The following is a 15,047-nucleotide window of genomic DNA, read 5'->3' as shown; positions in this document are numbered from 1 at the left end:
GGAAGGGACCCGACATGTTCAGTTACAACAATGAGATCTTGTTTTTTAAAAAAAAAAAAGGATCCTATGTGGAAATGAGTGGGACAATGATAAAAATAAACAAATAATTAAAATTCCAAACCAAAACATATCTCCTGGCCCCAAGACCCCCAGTTAATCTTCTAAGACCACAATCTCCACATTGTGGACTTGATGCTGGTGTTCTTCCATCTCAGCCACGACTTTCTCCTCAGTCCTCAGTTCAGTCTCCAAAATGACTGCTTTGCCCTCAGTATCCTCGGCCTCTGGGTCTGGGGCTGGGTCAATCTCAATGATGGTCTGCCCATCCTCTGAGGTGCTTTCAACTGCCTGGATGGCCGAGGTTAGGCCAGACTCCATGGCCACCAGCTCCACAGGGCTCACCATGGTGGTCATGTTGCCCAGGGTACTCCCATCCTGCATGGCGGTGGAGCTCAGCAGTGCCAAGCTAGACGAAGGGTGGATGGTCACTGTGTCTGGTGAGCTGCTCTTGGCTGAGGAGACCACTGTGGCATAACGGAAGAGCTGAGGGCCAGAAGGCAGTGTGTGGACAGTCACAGGACTGGAGCCCTGGCTGAGGGTGGCCACTGGAATATTGCCCATGGAAAATGACTGACCCACTGGTGTGATGGTGATGGGTGAGATGACCGTGAACTGAGGCTGGTGGACAGGAGGAGAAGGGCTCAGGACGGTGGTGGAGGCTGGCCGCTGGAGCCGGGGCCTTTTGGGAGGCTTAGGAGTGCTCACAGGCATCAGTACCACATTTTGAACTGTCTGGGATTTCAGCCTGTGATCCTGGGCTTGCTTCTTCTGTTCTTCCAACTGGCGTTCCAAGTCTATGGAAAAAAGACAGACTTTGTGTAGAGAGAAGCGTAATCTTGGGAACAGTAAACTAGGAGTGAGGAGACCTGGGGTCTTGTCCTGGTTTTGCTACTATTTAGTGACTTCACTTTCACTTTTCACTTTCATGAATTGGAGAAGGAAATGGCAACCCACTCCAGTGTTCTTGCCAGGAGAATCCCAGGGACCGGGAAGCCTGGTGGGCTGCCGTCTATGGGGCTGCACAGAGTCGGACACGACTGAAGCGACTTAGCAGCAGCAGCAGCAGCCTTAGGCAAGTCATGTTATCATTTTGAAGAAGGAACCAGACTGGATCTTTACAACTCCACCAGTTATTATATTTCATTGTGTGATTATAGGCAAGGTGATAATTCAGAATCTTGCCGTACTGTGATCCTACTACAGCTCAACTCTAGAAGCTCCTGTGGCATTTTGCCACCTGTCACCAAAATGCAAACTGAAGAAGTCTCCATTTGGTCTAGTAGTTTATATATGCCCTGCCTACAGATGAAAATAATATCTGTACAATCCCTTTGCAGTTGCCATGGACCTACAAAGGAGCTACAATGGCCACTCTGAAAAACAGTGATTTCCAAACTGTCCTTCAAGACAGGATCACTTGCTGGTGACCCAGATGGCTTTAATCTACCATCAGCCCCAGAGAAGTCTACACAAAGTTACAAAGGAAGTCCCTAAGAATTACAATACTGAAGGAGGTCTTAGAGTTCTAACATATTCATTTTGACAGAGATCCAGAGAAGTAAAACTATTTATTTAAGGTCACAGAGCTTGGGCCAAAACAAAAGTCTTCTGATAGTCAATTTGGTGGCCTTCCCACTCCAATACACCTATCACTATCCCTCTCCCAAGGGTCTAATCCAACCTTGATGACTACTGGTGAGTCTGATTCTACAGCAGAACTTCTCTGCTGCTTAGCACCTGATATACATCCAATAAATAACCAGTTACACCCGAAGAGCACTATTCTTCCTGTGCGACACCAAGAGCAAGTCAATTCCCTGCTTGGAATAAAAGAGTGTGTATGTGCATGCATGTATACTAAGCCGCTAATTCGTAGGGATAAAGAACATAGTCAAAAATTTTACAATGCTGTCTTTTAAAGGTTATAAGATACTACATTTTTCTCCCATCTTTGGTGGTAATCAAAGAAATGTGAACCTAAACAAGATATCAATTAAATGTATAGTTTTAAAAAAAGTTAAATCAGAGTGTATTATAAAAAACAACACCCAATGTTGGGAGCTCAAACTTGTGAACTAAATTGGTATAATCTACTCGGAAATTTGATAATAGGTCACAGAACTCCATAAACAAATATCAATACCATTTAGCCTCAAGCTTAGTCCTGTGAAGTAGCTTATTTCTTTATTTTTGGGGGGGCCTCACGGCTTACAGGATCTCAGTTCCCCAACCAGGGATTGAACCTGGGTCACGGCATTGAAAGCCTAGAATCCTAACCACTAGACCACCAGGGAACTTCCATGAAGTAGTTTAAAAGGACATAAGAAGAAATGTTATATTCATATAAGTTCACTACAATAAATAAGCCTTTGAAGAAAATTTTGAAAATTTAAATTCATCCCTAGAAAAATGTCGAGGTAAAATACTGTGTAGGAACTTGAAAAAATATTAGTATATCATAGTGAAAAAAGCAGAAAACACAACTTTATGTATATTGTGGTTATAACTAAAATATATGGACAAGGAACCAGAAGCCTACATTTCTAACAAAAACCATCTTTCAGACTGTTCTACCAGTCTGAAAGAAGACAGTGCTACCCTGGGCTTCACTGTCAAGGAGTGATGTGATCCCAGCAAATCATTTACTCTCTCTCTCCCTTTACTGGGTTATCTGTAAAATCAGGATAACAGCCTATAATATCCCTAGGAAGATGAAATGAAAAGGGGGATCTCTGAGAATACTTGGTAAACTGAATTTAAAATATAAACTGGACATAAAAATAAGTTTAAAACAACCTAAATTGTTCTTCTCTTACCAAATGATCTTTCTTGCCTTTTGTTTTCCCAACTGACTATATTCTACATCATATAAGATTGATAATCTATACCTCTAACTTGCTTTGTACCTTATTTCGAAAGCTTCTCATGACTTTTCTCTGGATATAAATTGTCAGGGAATGTTTAACAGGAGGATTCCTACGTGCTGTTTCTCACAAGTCCTTTGTTTCTTTTTAAGTGGAACAGCACGCTGCTCCCAGGAACTGAGGTCATTGTGTGAGACAGGCTTGAATCGCCTTTAGTAAACATTCTCTTTACAACAAAACTGCTTAGTCTCAATTCCCTTTCTTGAGATATGGATTGTCTCCTGACCTTGTGACCATCATCATCCCTTGTTCCCTTGGTAATGGTTACTGTACATTTGGTTTTCTGATCTTCATCACTGACGAAAGAAACTTCTTGTACTACGGCCTATATATACTCACAGAAAAATCATTATAGCACCTTTGCTCCATCAGAGCTTGGGTCCCCGTGTCTTTCTTTCTTTCTCTCTCTCTCTTCAGCTGATTCCTCGGACCACAGAGACCCGTCTTGCTCACTCTCCTGCCCAGGCTTCTAAGACTCGCTAGAGAAGGTGCGCTGTGCCTTCACCCCCCATCGAGAGGGTGCCCGGTGCCTTCGTGAGAGACCAAGTCCTGTGTCAAGGACTTTATTGGTTTTCTGCGTAAACCAGGGAGTATTAGCCTCTTTCTCTCTTTCACTTTCTTATTGTTGCCTCCAGACCACCAGGTCCCGGTCCATTAAAGGACCCCAACAAGTGGCGCCCGAACAGGGACACTGGTGTACGTGGCATTTCGGTCGGAGGGACTCAGGACCTATTGAGGTTGGGACCTATTGAGGTCAATAAGTACTAAAACACGGGTTATACGGCTGGAAAGCCCCATCATTTCTCTACTTTACTTCACCATTTGTTTAAAGCTCAGGGACTTTTGGTTTCGGGCCAATGAATAGAGGCTTACTTTCAAACACTGGTTAAATGTAATCCTTGGTTCCCTGATAAAGGCAGTTTTGATTTAGAAATTTGGCACTAGATCAAAGAAAATGTTAGACGAGCCACCAAGCAAGGAAAAAATATTCCAATTGATTTCTGGCCATTTCAAGGTAAATTCTAACCCTCCTAATATTCAACAACAGACAGAACACTTATTGCATGAATATGAATTAGATGATAAAACTTTACAAAAGGCCCAATTAGAACAACATAAAATATTTCAAAATTTTCTTACTAACCCTGCCCTAGCTGCTCCAAATGCTCCTCCCCTGCCAACAGGTGCAACTCCAAAAGTCTCTCCTTTGTTGGAACCTAATGAAAGTTATACTAATTTGTAGCTAGATTAGAAACTGCTACTTCCTGTACTGTAATTAGAGAAGAAACCAAGAAACACCACGTAGGAATCCTCCTGTTAAATATTCCCTGACAATAAATGATAATTCCCTTTGTTCTACCACCATACCTTCCATATGCCTCTGCTACAGAACTACTTTTTGCACATATTTCTAAGTCTGCTTTCCCTTGAGTTCCTTGAAAGCCCTCAAGAGACTGAGATTACCTCACTCAACATTATATTTCTAAAATCTAGCTTGGAGACCAGCACAAAGCACTGGGTTGGCCAAAAAATTTGTTCAGGTTTTTCCATAAGATCATGCAGAAAAACCCAAATGAACTTTTCGGCCAACCCAATACTTATTTAAAGGGTTAAATTATATATATGCTCATAATTTCTGATTACCAGAAATAAGGGAAGTGCAAAATGTGTATCTATCAACCAACTCAGTATTAATAATGTAAAAAAGACAAGGGTCAGCTTTATTCTTCTGCCACTTATATTACTGGGCTAATGGAGCAATCTAGCAGACATCTTCATCCTTCAAAGATATAAAAGGAGGATCATGTTGCTAGTTTTCTTTTCTTTCCTTTTGTACTTCTCTGCTTGACCTGATTCCACCTCACCCAGGACTGTGTACAAAGAAAAAGCCAAATCTAATACTATGTGATTTGAAAGAAAGAAAGACAGAGAAGGAAGAAAACAGAAAAGGCAGGAGAGAGGGAGGAAAAGAAGGAAGGAAGGAAAAAGCCAGTCCAGTCCCAACAGAAGACAACAAAGAAATGCCAAGACTCGATGATGTTAGTATATCACCAAAGAAAAGAGAGAAGCTATACATACCTGTGAGAGTATAGAGAAACTGCTCTTCTCCCTGTTCTACTTGGTTCTTCCTGTTGTCCAAAACCTTCTTAACTGTGTCCATTAGGCCAAATGTATGTGCTACATTGTTAAGAACAGCAGCATCTATTTAAAACAAAATAGGTCTGTCCAGTTAAAACAGAAATGCTCCACAAACTCCCTACTATGCTACTTATAAATATAAAACAATTCAGAAATTAGAATGCTAATTGCATTTTCAAAAAAACAAAGATTTATCACAGGGCATCCCTGATGGTCCTGTGGCTGGGACTCTGCACTCCCATTGCAGGGGGGCCTGGGTTTGATCCCTGCCCCACATGCCTCAACTAAGACCTGGTGCAACCAAAGAATAAATACAAACAAATGAATATTAAGTAAAAAAGATTTATCACATGTGTAACTAATTTTTATTTAATTGTTATATCTTTATACATCTCTCCATATAAATAAATACAAAAATAAGGGAAAAATCTTGCATCTGGTTATAGGTTCTGACTTGGTTTAGAAAAACATGGTCATTCTGGACTCGCCTGGCAGTCCAGTGGTTAAGACTCTGCTTTCCAATGCAGAAGGCACAGGTTTGATCCCTGGCCGGGGAACTAAGATCCCACATGTTGTGTGGTATGGCACAAAAAAGAAAGAAAAAGAAAACATGGTCATCTACTAAGCAGAGCTAAGTCTGAATCTTGGTTTTGATGTTTCCAGTCTGTGTGACCTTGGGTAAGTCATTTCACTCCTCAGTTTTTTCATTTGAAACAAATGGGACTAATAATACTTACTCTGCAAAATAGATATGAAGGTTTGAAATATATGTTAATTGCCAAACATGGGCATTTATTATTATTAATAGTATTATCCTTATGCCCCTTTAAACAAAGCTTCTTGAAAGAGCTGTTACTAACTGAGCTGTTATTAACTCAGACCACTTCTCTACCTATAGCTAGCTCTCTTCCACAGTCATCTCATCCAGTTTCATCAGTTTAGTTCAATTCAGTTGCTCAGTCATGTTTGACTCTTTGCAACCCCACAGACTGCAGCACACCAGGCTTCCCTGTCCTTCACCAACTCCTGGAGCTTGCTCAGACTCATGTCCATTGAGTCGGTGATGCCATCCAACCATCTCATCCTCTGTCATCCCCTTCTCCTGCCTTCAATCTTTTCCAACATCAGGGTCTTTTCCAGTGAGTCAGTTCTTCACATCAGGTGGCCAAAGTATTGGAGGTTCAGTATCAGTCCTTCTAATGAATACTCAGGACTGACTTCCTTTAGGATGGACTGGTTTGATCTCTTTACAGTCCAAGGGACTCTTAAGAGTCTTCTCCAACATCACAGAGCAAAAGCATCAATTTTTTGGCACTCAGCTTTCTTTATGGTCCAACTCTTATGTCCATACATGACCACTGGAAAAACCATAGCTTTGACTAGATAGACCTCTGTTGGCAAAGTAATGTCTCTGCTTTTTAATATGCTGTTTAGGTTGGTCATAGCTTTTCTTCCAAGGAGCAAGTGTCTTTTAATTACATGGCTGCAGTCACCATCTGCAGTGATTTTGGAGCTCAAGAAAAGAAAGTCTGTCATTGCTTCCATTATTTCCCCATCTATTTGCCATGATGTGATGGAAAGGGATGCCATGATCTTAGAATTTTGAATACTGAGTTTTAAGCCAGCTTTTTCACTCACCTATTTCATTTTCATTAAGAGGCTCTTTAGTTCCTCCTCACTTTCTGCCATAAGGGTGGTGTCATCTGAATATCTGTGGTTGTTGATATTTCTCCCAGCAATCTTGATTCCAGCTTATGCTTCATCAGGCCGGCATTTTGCATGATGTACTCTGCACATACGTAAGTTAAATAAGCAGGGTGACAATATACAGCCTTGATGTACTCCTTTCCCAATTTGGAAGCTGTCTGTTGTTCCATGTCTAAGTCTACCTGTTGTTTTTTGACCTGCATACAGGTTTTCAGGAGGCAGGTAAGGTGGTCTGGTATTCCCATATCTTGAAGAATTTTCCAGTTGGTTGTGATCCACGCAATCAAAGGCTTTAGGATAATCAATGAATCAGAAGTAGATGTTTTTCTGGAATTCTCTTGCTTTTTCAATGATCCAATGGATGTTGGCAGTTTGATCTCTGGTTCCTCTGCCTTTTCTAAATCCAGCTTGAATATCTGGAAGTTCTCAGTTCACATACTGTTGAAGTCTAGCTTGGGGAATTACGAGTATTACTTTGCTAGCGTGTGAGATGAGTGCAATTGTGCAGTAGTTTGAACATTCTTTGACATTGCCTTTCCTTGGGATTGGAATGAAAACTGACCTTTTGGAGTCCTGTGGCCACTGCTGAGTTTTCCAAATTTGCTGGCATATTGAGTCCTGTTTCATAGTTTTAAGTATCATAGACATGCTAAGAACTCCCACATGTAGCTATCCAGCCCAGATCTCTTTCCTACATTACAGATTCATACTTCTGTTTAGTCAAGTGACATCTCCATCTGAAGTCCTCATAAGCATCTCAATTTAAAAGTCAAAAGTCAATTTTGATTTCCTATCCCAGCAGTCTTCATCTCAAGTCACCACTCATAGTTCAGACAAAAAATACATTAGTTATCCTGGATTTCTTTCTTTTTTACCTGACATCTAATCCATCAGCAAGACCTATCAGTTCCACATTCAAAACATATCCCCAGTATGATCATTTCTTCCCAGGTCTACCACTACCCACTTAATTCACACTATCATCGTCTCTTGCCTGAACTAACTCCTTCAAGAGTCTTCCAACTGGTCTTCTTTTTTGAACTATTTATTTATTTATTTGGCTGTGCTGGGTCTTAGTTGCAGTATGCAGGATCTTTAGTTGCAGCATTTGAACTCTTAGCTGTAGCATGTGGGATCTAGTTTCCTGACCAAGGATCGAACCTGGGCCCCCTGCATTAGGAGATCACAGTCTTTGTCACTGGACCACCAGGGAAGTACTCTAAGTGGTCTTCTTGTTTCTATTCTTGCCCCATATAATCTATTCTCCCCACAGCAACCACAGTGATCTTTTAAAAATAAAAATAAACCTGATCATTTTACTCTCCTGCTCAAAATCACTATGATGGCTTAATGTCACCTTAAAATAAAACCCAAAGTTTTATCTTTGGATTTTATCTGACCAAAGCTTATCTAAAATGTCCCCCCTGCTTCTGTCCAACTTCATCACCCATCACTGTTTCCATTAACAGTCCACTGGAGCCATATGTCAGCACTCCTCTAATTCTTTGAACCCACTCAGTTTACTGTCATATCAAGATCTTTGTCCCCTCTGCCTGGAGTGTTCCTTCTCCCAGTCTGTCACATGGCTATCTCCTTCAATTCAGATTTCTACTCAAATGGCGCCTGCTTAGAGGGGGCTTCTTTGACCACCCTGTCTAAAAGAATCACCCGTTTTTTATATTAGTTGCCTTAAAAAAAAACAACCTCCAATCATAAAAAAAAATTCTGCTGTAACGTTTAAGCGTATTTACATACTGTAAATACCAGGGGCTTCCCTGGAAGCTTAAATGGTAAAGAATCTAACTGCAATGCAGGAAACCCCAGTTTGATCCCTGGGTCAGGAAGATTCCCCTGGAGAAGGAAATGGCAACCCATTCTAGTATTCTTGCCTGGAGAATTCCTTGGATAGAGGAGCCTGGAGGGCTGCAGTCCATGGGGTCATAAAGAGTGGGACACAACTGAGCAACTAACACTTCCTGACTTCCTTACACATAGTATATGAGTCATAAAGAGGTAACAATACACATCTAACAAATCTAAGGACAGACTTAACTAAACATACAAGCTTATGAGACCTCATAATGAGCCCTTTTGTATCAGATGATTAAAACATTTTACATTGTGCATGACAGCAAGTACCCTGTAAGTATGCAGAAACACTTATAAATGCACACAATAGTTCTGGGAGCCTTAAACTAACAGAATACGAGAATTGTCTAAGACAGGCGGATTTCTTCAATTTTCAAACTCTATATATCTATTTATATCTATATTGAGAGAGAGACAGAGAGACTGCTTTCTGGCACCATTTACAAAGGCAAAAATTACCTGTGGAAAAAGCAATGCCAAACCTGAGTTTAAAACCAAGGTATGCTAAAAACAGAGCTACCACATATGATCCAGCAATCCCACTCCTGGGCATATATTCGGAAATGATGAAAATTCCAGTTTGAAAAGATATATGGACTCCAATGTTTACAGTAGCAATTTACAATTTGCAGCAATCAAGACATGGAAGCAACCTAAGTGTCCGTTGGCAGGTAAATGGATAGAGAAGATGTGGTATATATATCCAATGAAATATAACTTAGTCATAACAAAAGAAAATATTGCCATCTGCAGGAACACAGATGGACCTAGAGAATATCATACTAAGTGAAGCCAAAGACAAATATTATATAATATCACTTATATGTGGAATCTAATTCAATTTAAATAAATATGATTGTATTTACAAAATAGAAACAAACTCACAGACATAGAAAACATGTTTATGGTTACTATTTCCCCCATGGGAAGTGGGGGAGGGATAAAGTAGGAGTATGGGATTAACAGATATACACTACTACATATAAAATACATAAGCAACAGTGATCTACTGTATAGCACAGGGAACTATATTCAGTATCTTCTAATAACTTATAATGGAAAATAATCTAAATATATATAAATATATACACACACACAAAACTGAATCATTTTGCTGTACACCTAAAACTAACACAATATTATAAATCAACTACACCTCAATTAAAAAAAATATTTTACAGTTAAAATTTACAGTTATGAACTTTGTATAGTAACTTACTGTTTTATGATCCTTAATTTCCTAATCTGTAAAATGAGGATAATAATACCTGTACCTCAGTGTTTCATGAGGCTAATAACGTCTGCCTACAATTGTTACTGTTTAATAAAGACCACTATCGTTAGGATTAGTATGTTTACCTGTGACCTGGAAGGGAGCCTGGATGAGCCGCTGCTGAACTCCCCTAAGTAGCTCCTCTATTTCCTTCTGTATATTGCAGACAACCTCTTCCATCAGTCCAACATCAGCTATTCCTTTCCAGAACATCAAAGTGTCCTCTGGCAAAAAAGGATAAGACAGAAGGCAAATAAGGGATGCTAATAAGGGATGCTACATATACTTAGGCTTCCCAGGTGGCTCAGTGGTAAAGAATCTGCCTGTAATACAGGAGACATGGGTTTGATCCCTGGGTCTGGAAGATTCCCTGGGTCTGGAAGATCCCCTGGAGGAGGAAGTCCCAACCCACTCCAGTATTCTTGCCTGGAAAACTCCATGGACAGAAGAGTCTTGTGGGTTATAGTTCATGGGGTCACAAAGAGTTGGATACAACTGAGCACACAAATAAGGGATGCTACATATGCTTAGGTATAGCTCTACAATGTTAAGTTCAAAAAAAAATTTTTTTCCATGCTGTGTGGCTTCATGGGATCAGTTCCCTGACCAGGAATTGAACCCAGGCCCTAGCAGTGAAAGCCCAGAATACTAACCACTAGGCCACCAGAGAATTCCAATGATTTCTTATTCAGGCATTTCTGGAAGAAGAAAAGAAGCTTTTGGAACACCAGCTGCCACCTTGAGTTGGTACATAACTATTTGGACTCCAGGTAACTGTGATAATTACCTCACTGGGTCATACCTCTGGCTACAGGGAATGGGTATCTTCCTTCAATAAAAGTATTAAATTAAATATTAAATACTAAAACATTTATTTAAATAATTTAAAGATAATAATACTGGAGTGGGTAGCCATTCTCATCTCCTGGGTTGGGAAGATCCCCTGGAGTAGGAAACAGCAACCCACTCCAGTATTCTTGCCTGGAGAATTCTATGAGAGAGGAGCCTGGTGGGCTACAGTCCATGGGGTTGCAGAGAGTCAGATGCAACTGAGTGACTAACACTTGCACTTTTCACTTTTAATATATAATATTTCAAAAGTTAAATAATAAATAAATTAAAGACATACTCCCTCTAATCCTATACTTAAAAACACCAAAATGAAATAGTTGAATAGGTGGGGGTATAAGCTCCCTGAGGGCAGAGGTTATGTCTTTTTATCTTTCTATCTAGATCAAGCAACAGTGCCAGCTAAAAACAGGCAGTGATAAACATTTGTTAAATGAATTAATGAAAGACAATATAAAGCTTCTCCTGTCCCCTTTAAGTGAATCACCATTAATCATCATCTACACCACCTGCTTGCTAATTTTTTCTTCTAAAATCTTGCAGTTTGGTTTATCTAACGAATGTGCCAAAGTTGGAATCAGTGTGGCAGCATAAGAAGATGGACTCCAGAGCGAAACAGCTGAATTCAGCTCTGATACCAGTTGTGTGATTGGTCTTAGGCAACGTACTAAACATTTCTGAATCTCAATTTCTTCATAAAATCTAACTTTGCAAGGCTGTTACATGGATTCAAATAAGATGTTTGCAGCTATAATTAGTATTAATATGCATAAGAAAGACCAGCACAAGTAATGAAGAGCCTTTCTGTGTCCATAATCATAATGGTGATAAGAATTACAAAACCTTGCAAGAAATCTGCGCGCCATAGATAGTACCTGAAATTTCCTCTGAGTCTTTCTTCACACCCTCCTCTGTGGCCATGGTGACAGCAGCAGTGAGAGCCGAGTTCCATTCCAGCCCTGCCTCTTCCATGCTCTCTTCTGAGATGGCAATCTGTGTGATGCTACCTAAAAGCAGTGCATTAAAGGGAAGGCCAGTGAATTTTATGAAAAAGTCACAGCTATCCTTTCTCAGACAGCCAGAGATCCTGCTATTTAACTTATGGCCTTTTGTCTGCAGGTCCCTATATTAAAAACTAGAATCCTAGGTAAGCCAGGATGAACACTGGCTTTCCTAAAGAAAACCTGCCTTGCAGAAAATGCTTTCTTCTTACTCTGAATAGAAAGTGAAAGATAACTTACAAAATCACAAAAGAGCAATCTGAGCAATTATATTTTTGAAAGAGACAGAAGGTAGGCATGATTGCCAGGCCGTACCCAGACTTAGTGAGGATGAGGAGGACTTGAAATAATTGAAAAAGAAAATTATGGTGCTTAGTCAAAAGCCCTACTCCAAGTGTATTTGATACTAACCATCTAGAATATGTGAAGTTGCTATAACTTACTTATCAGCTGATGTAAGAGAAAGCAAGATAAATGAGACAAAAAAAAAAAAAATCAGGTAAGAGATCCATGAATAGCAGATTCACAGAGGAAAAACCTATTGCTATCGATTTAATATTAAGGTTTTAAACAAAGAGAATTGAGAAAAATCAAACTGATCCAGACAGAAATATAAAATGTGGATTCTCCACTGTGAAGGATATCAGTAAACAAGCAAAATATCAATATAGATGATCAAGAAGGTTCAGCAAAATAAAAAGAAAGTAGATAATTTCACAGCATTTTTCACTTCTCAAGTCAAAGTGTCATACCACCAAATATTCACACTGCTAGATATTTTATACTTTCCCAAAAGAAACTCAGTGAGATTTGGCTTCTACTCATCCAGCAGTTAGGTTGGGAACAGAACCTTAGGGTTGACCAAAAGAAACCTTGCGAAGTCATTTTTAAAGCACAGTGCCTTCCTTACACTGCATTCTGTGTCTCTGTCAGGCATATTTTTAAGTCTCCTGGAAGTAGTTTAGACACATTCTAAGAACTTTAGCTGCGCTAAGTTTCCAGCTCAACTAAATCCTTAATAATAACCTCAAATGGTTATATCTTTCCTAGAGAGCCCTCATTCCAAACTCAACAATACTGAAGTGTGTGCACACCCTATCTCATTTGTGAAGATGTCTCAGCTTGTTTATCTGGATTCCTCCCAGACAGAGCTCTTTGACTCTCACAGCAGAGTCTCCAGAGTCCAGCCCAGTCAATGACACACTGTTTTTGAGACTTCTCAGTTCAACAGCTGAAAACCATTCACCATTCTAAATCCAGTCGCCTGCCTTGACCATCAGAATTGCCAGGGATTTTCAAAACAATCTAATTTCAAAGATATACCAAGCAGCACTGGCACCAAAGTAAACTGTTAAATAAACTCATATGAAACCCCTTTCTAACGTTTACCATGCATTGTAATACAGAAACAAGGAAGGAGGACTGGCCAGTAGGAATCATTTGGGAGAAAACAGAGTTCTTTCTAAAGCGTGGACTCCTACCCAAGATTACCATATCTTCCATCAACACTCATGAGAATTAAAAACACAAAAGAGAACGAGGGGAAAAGTACTACTGAGCAACACAATGGGTTTTCAGGTGGTTTCCTACCCCCTACCATCGGCCGATGTGGGCGTCTGCACCACACTTGTCTGCTGTCCTGGCACTGGAGCTCTTGCACTGCTGATAAGAAGATCAAATTTGGTGCTTCTGCAGGTATTGGAGCAAACCTTGTCATGTTGGTAAAAATCAATCTGTCCGGAGTCCATCATTTTCCTGTGCAAAGAGAGACAAGAAGTACCAGTTCAGCCTGTACTTCACGTACAGGGAGGAGACAGAGACAAAGTTGCGGAGTCCGTTCTATGTATTAGTGAAACCTAATAGTATTCAAGTCCTTAGGTCGCAAAAATTCTAACTGGGGCAATAAAATGTTCATGGTCCTGCCCACATGTACAAGCACTCCTCTTTCCTCCCTAGTCTACTCATTATGAGTACTCTCTTTTATTTCCCGTTATCACTAAGTTTTAGACATATAATTGTGACACTAGCTAAATTTCCCCATAGAATCTCATTGAAACCAAACCCTAAAGGGGAAAAGACTAACTCATATCCCAGCACAATTGAGAAAAGGCACAGGCGGATTCAAATTTTGTGGTTAGATTCTGAAATGTTAGTACTTGTAGACCAGCAAGATCTGTTGCCACTTCTGGAGACATAAAACTTCAGCACATGTCTTTCCTTTGAAAAAAAAACAAGAAATAACTCTCCTATAAATACAGAGCAAAGCTGATTACACTAAACCCCCACTATAAAATGTCCTTATAACTAGATTCACAAGACATTGTTATTATAGGCTAGGAGCAAAACCATAGGATATTTTAATTAGAGTAAACTCTATGTTATAATGTTACTTGGCTTTCGCTGAAGATTTTTTAGGCACTCTGGGTCTTTTATATTTGGGGAGAGTTGGCATATGCTTATTTATCTCGGCAAATAAAACAACCCAAGAACAACAAGAAAAGTTAAAGGTATTCACCTCCAATTTCATTCAACTAATAATTAACACATACAAATGATCTGGAGTGAGTTTTTCAAAATTATGCCTCTGACTATACAGATAACACATGAAGAAAAAAATTAACATTTCCTCTGGAAAATATAAAAATTATTAAGAAAACAATTGCTCCTTAAAAAAAAAAATCCCCCAACACAAAGATAATGTCAAAAAAAACAAAGATAATGTCAACATTTTAGCATATGTTCTTCCACTAAATTTACTTACCTATATATTTTTTAAAACAACTAAATTAACTGATAGTCCATTTTGTTTTCTTTTTTACATTATAAGCAATTTTCCACGTAAAAAATCTTTAGGAATATTTTAATGTATAAACCCATATATTTAGATGAGCCATAATTTACTTCAGATACACCTTGCTGCTAAGTCACTTCAGTCATGGCTGACTCTGTGCGACCCCATAGATGGCAGCCCACCAGGCTCCCCCGTCCCTGGGATTCTCCAGGCAAGAACACTGGAGTGGGTTGCCATTTCCTTCTCCAATGCAGTGAAAGTGAAAGTGAAGTCGCTTAGTCGTGTCCAACCTTCAGCGACGCCATGGACTGCAGCCTTCCAGTCTCCTCCGTCCATGGGATTTTCCAGGCAAGAGTACTGGAGTGGGGTGCCATTACCTTGACTGTGTATTAAAGCAGACTGTAATTTTCACTATCCTGAATTATGTTGCAATA

The 15,047-nt window shown here is 39.7% G+C and overlaps 1 protein-coding gene across 4 annotated transcripts in view; it reads right to left on the bottom strand.

The window, feature by feature from the left end:
• Positions 1-15,047, bottom strand: part of GMEB1 (glucocorticoid modulatory element binding protein 1) — a 35,709-nt gene that overhangs the window by 3,315 nt on the left and 17,347 nt on the right. For all 4 annotated transcript variants that reach the window (XM_010830188.1, XM_010830189.1, XM_010830191.1 and 1 more), the window contains 5 exons: positions 13,420-13,577; positions 11,697-11,828; positions 10,059-10,196; positions 5,064-5,186; positions 10-854 (listed from right to left, as the gene is read on the bottom strand). In XM_010830188.1, the coding sequence (XP_010828490.1) occupies positions 154-854; positions 5,064-5,186; positions 10,059-10,196; positions 11,697-11,828; positions 13,420-13,577 (1,252 nt within the window). In that variant the 3' untranslated portion in view covers positions 10-153. The remainder of the gene's footprint in view (positions 1-9; positions 855-5,063; positions 5,187-10,058; positions 10,197-11,696; positions 11,829-13,419; positions 13,578-15,047) is intronic.

This window comes from Bison bison, unplaced genomic scaffold, assembly GCF_000754665.1.
Source record: "Bison bison bison isolate TAMUID 2011002044 unplaced genomic scaffold, Bison_UMD1.0 scf7180017864516, whole genome shotgun sequence".
Taxonomy (NCBI): Eukaryota; Metazoa; Chordata; class Mammalia; order Artiodactyla; family Bovidae; genus Bison; species Bison bison.
This window is presented reverse-complemented; position numbering and strand designations above follow the sequence as displayed.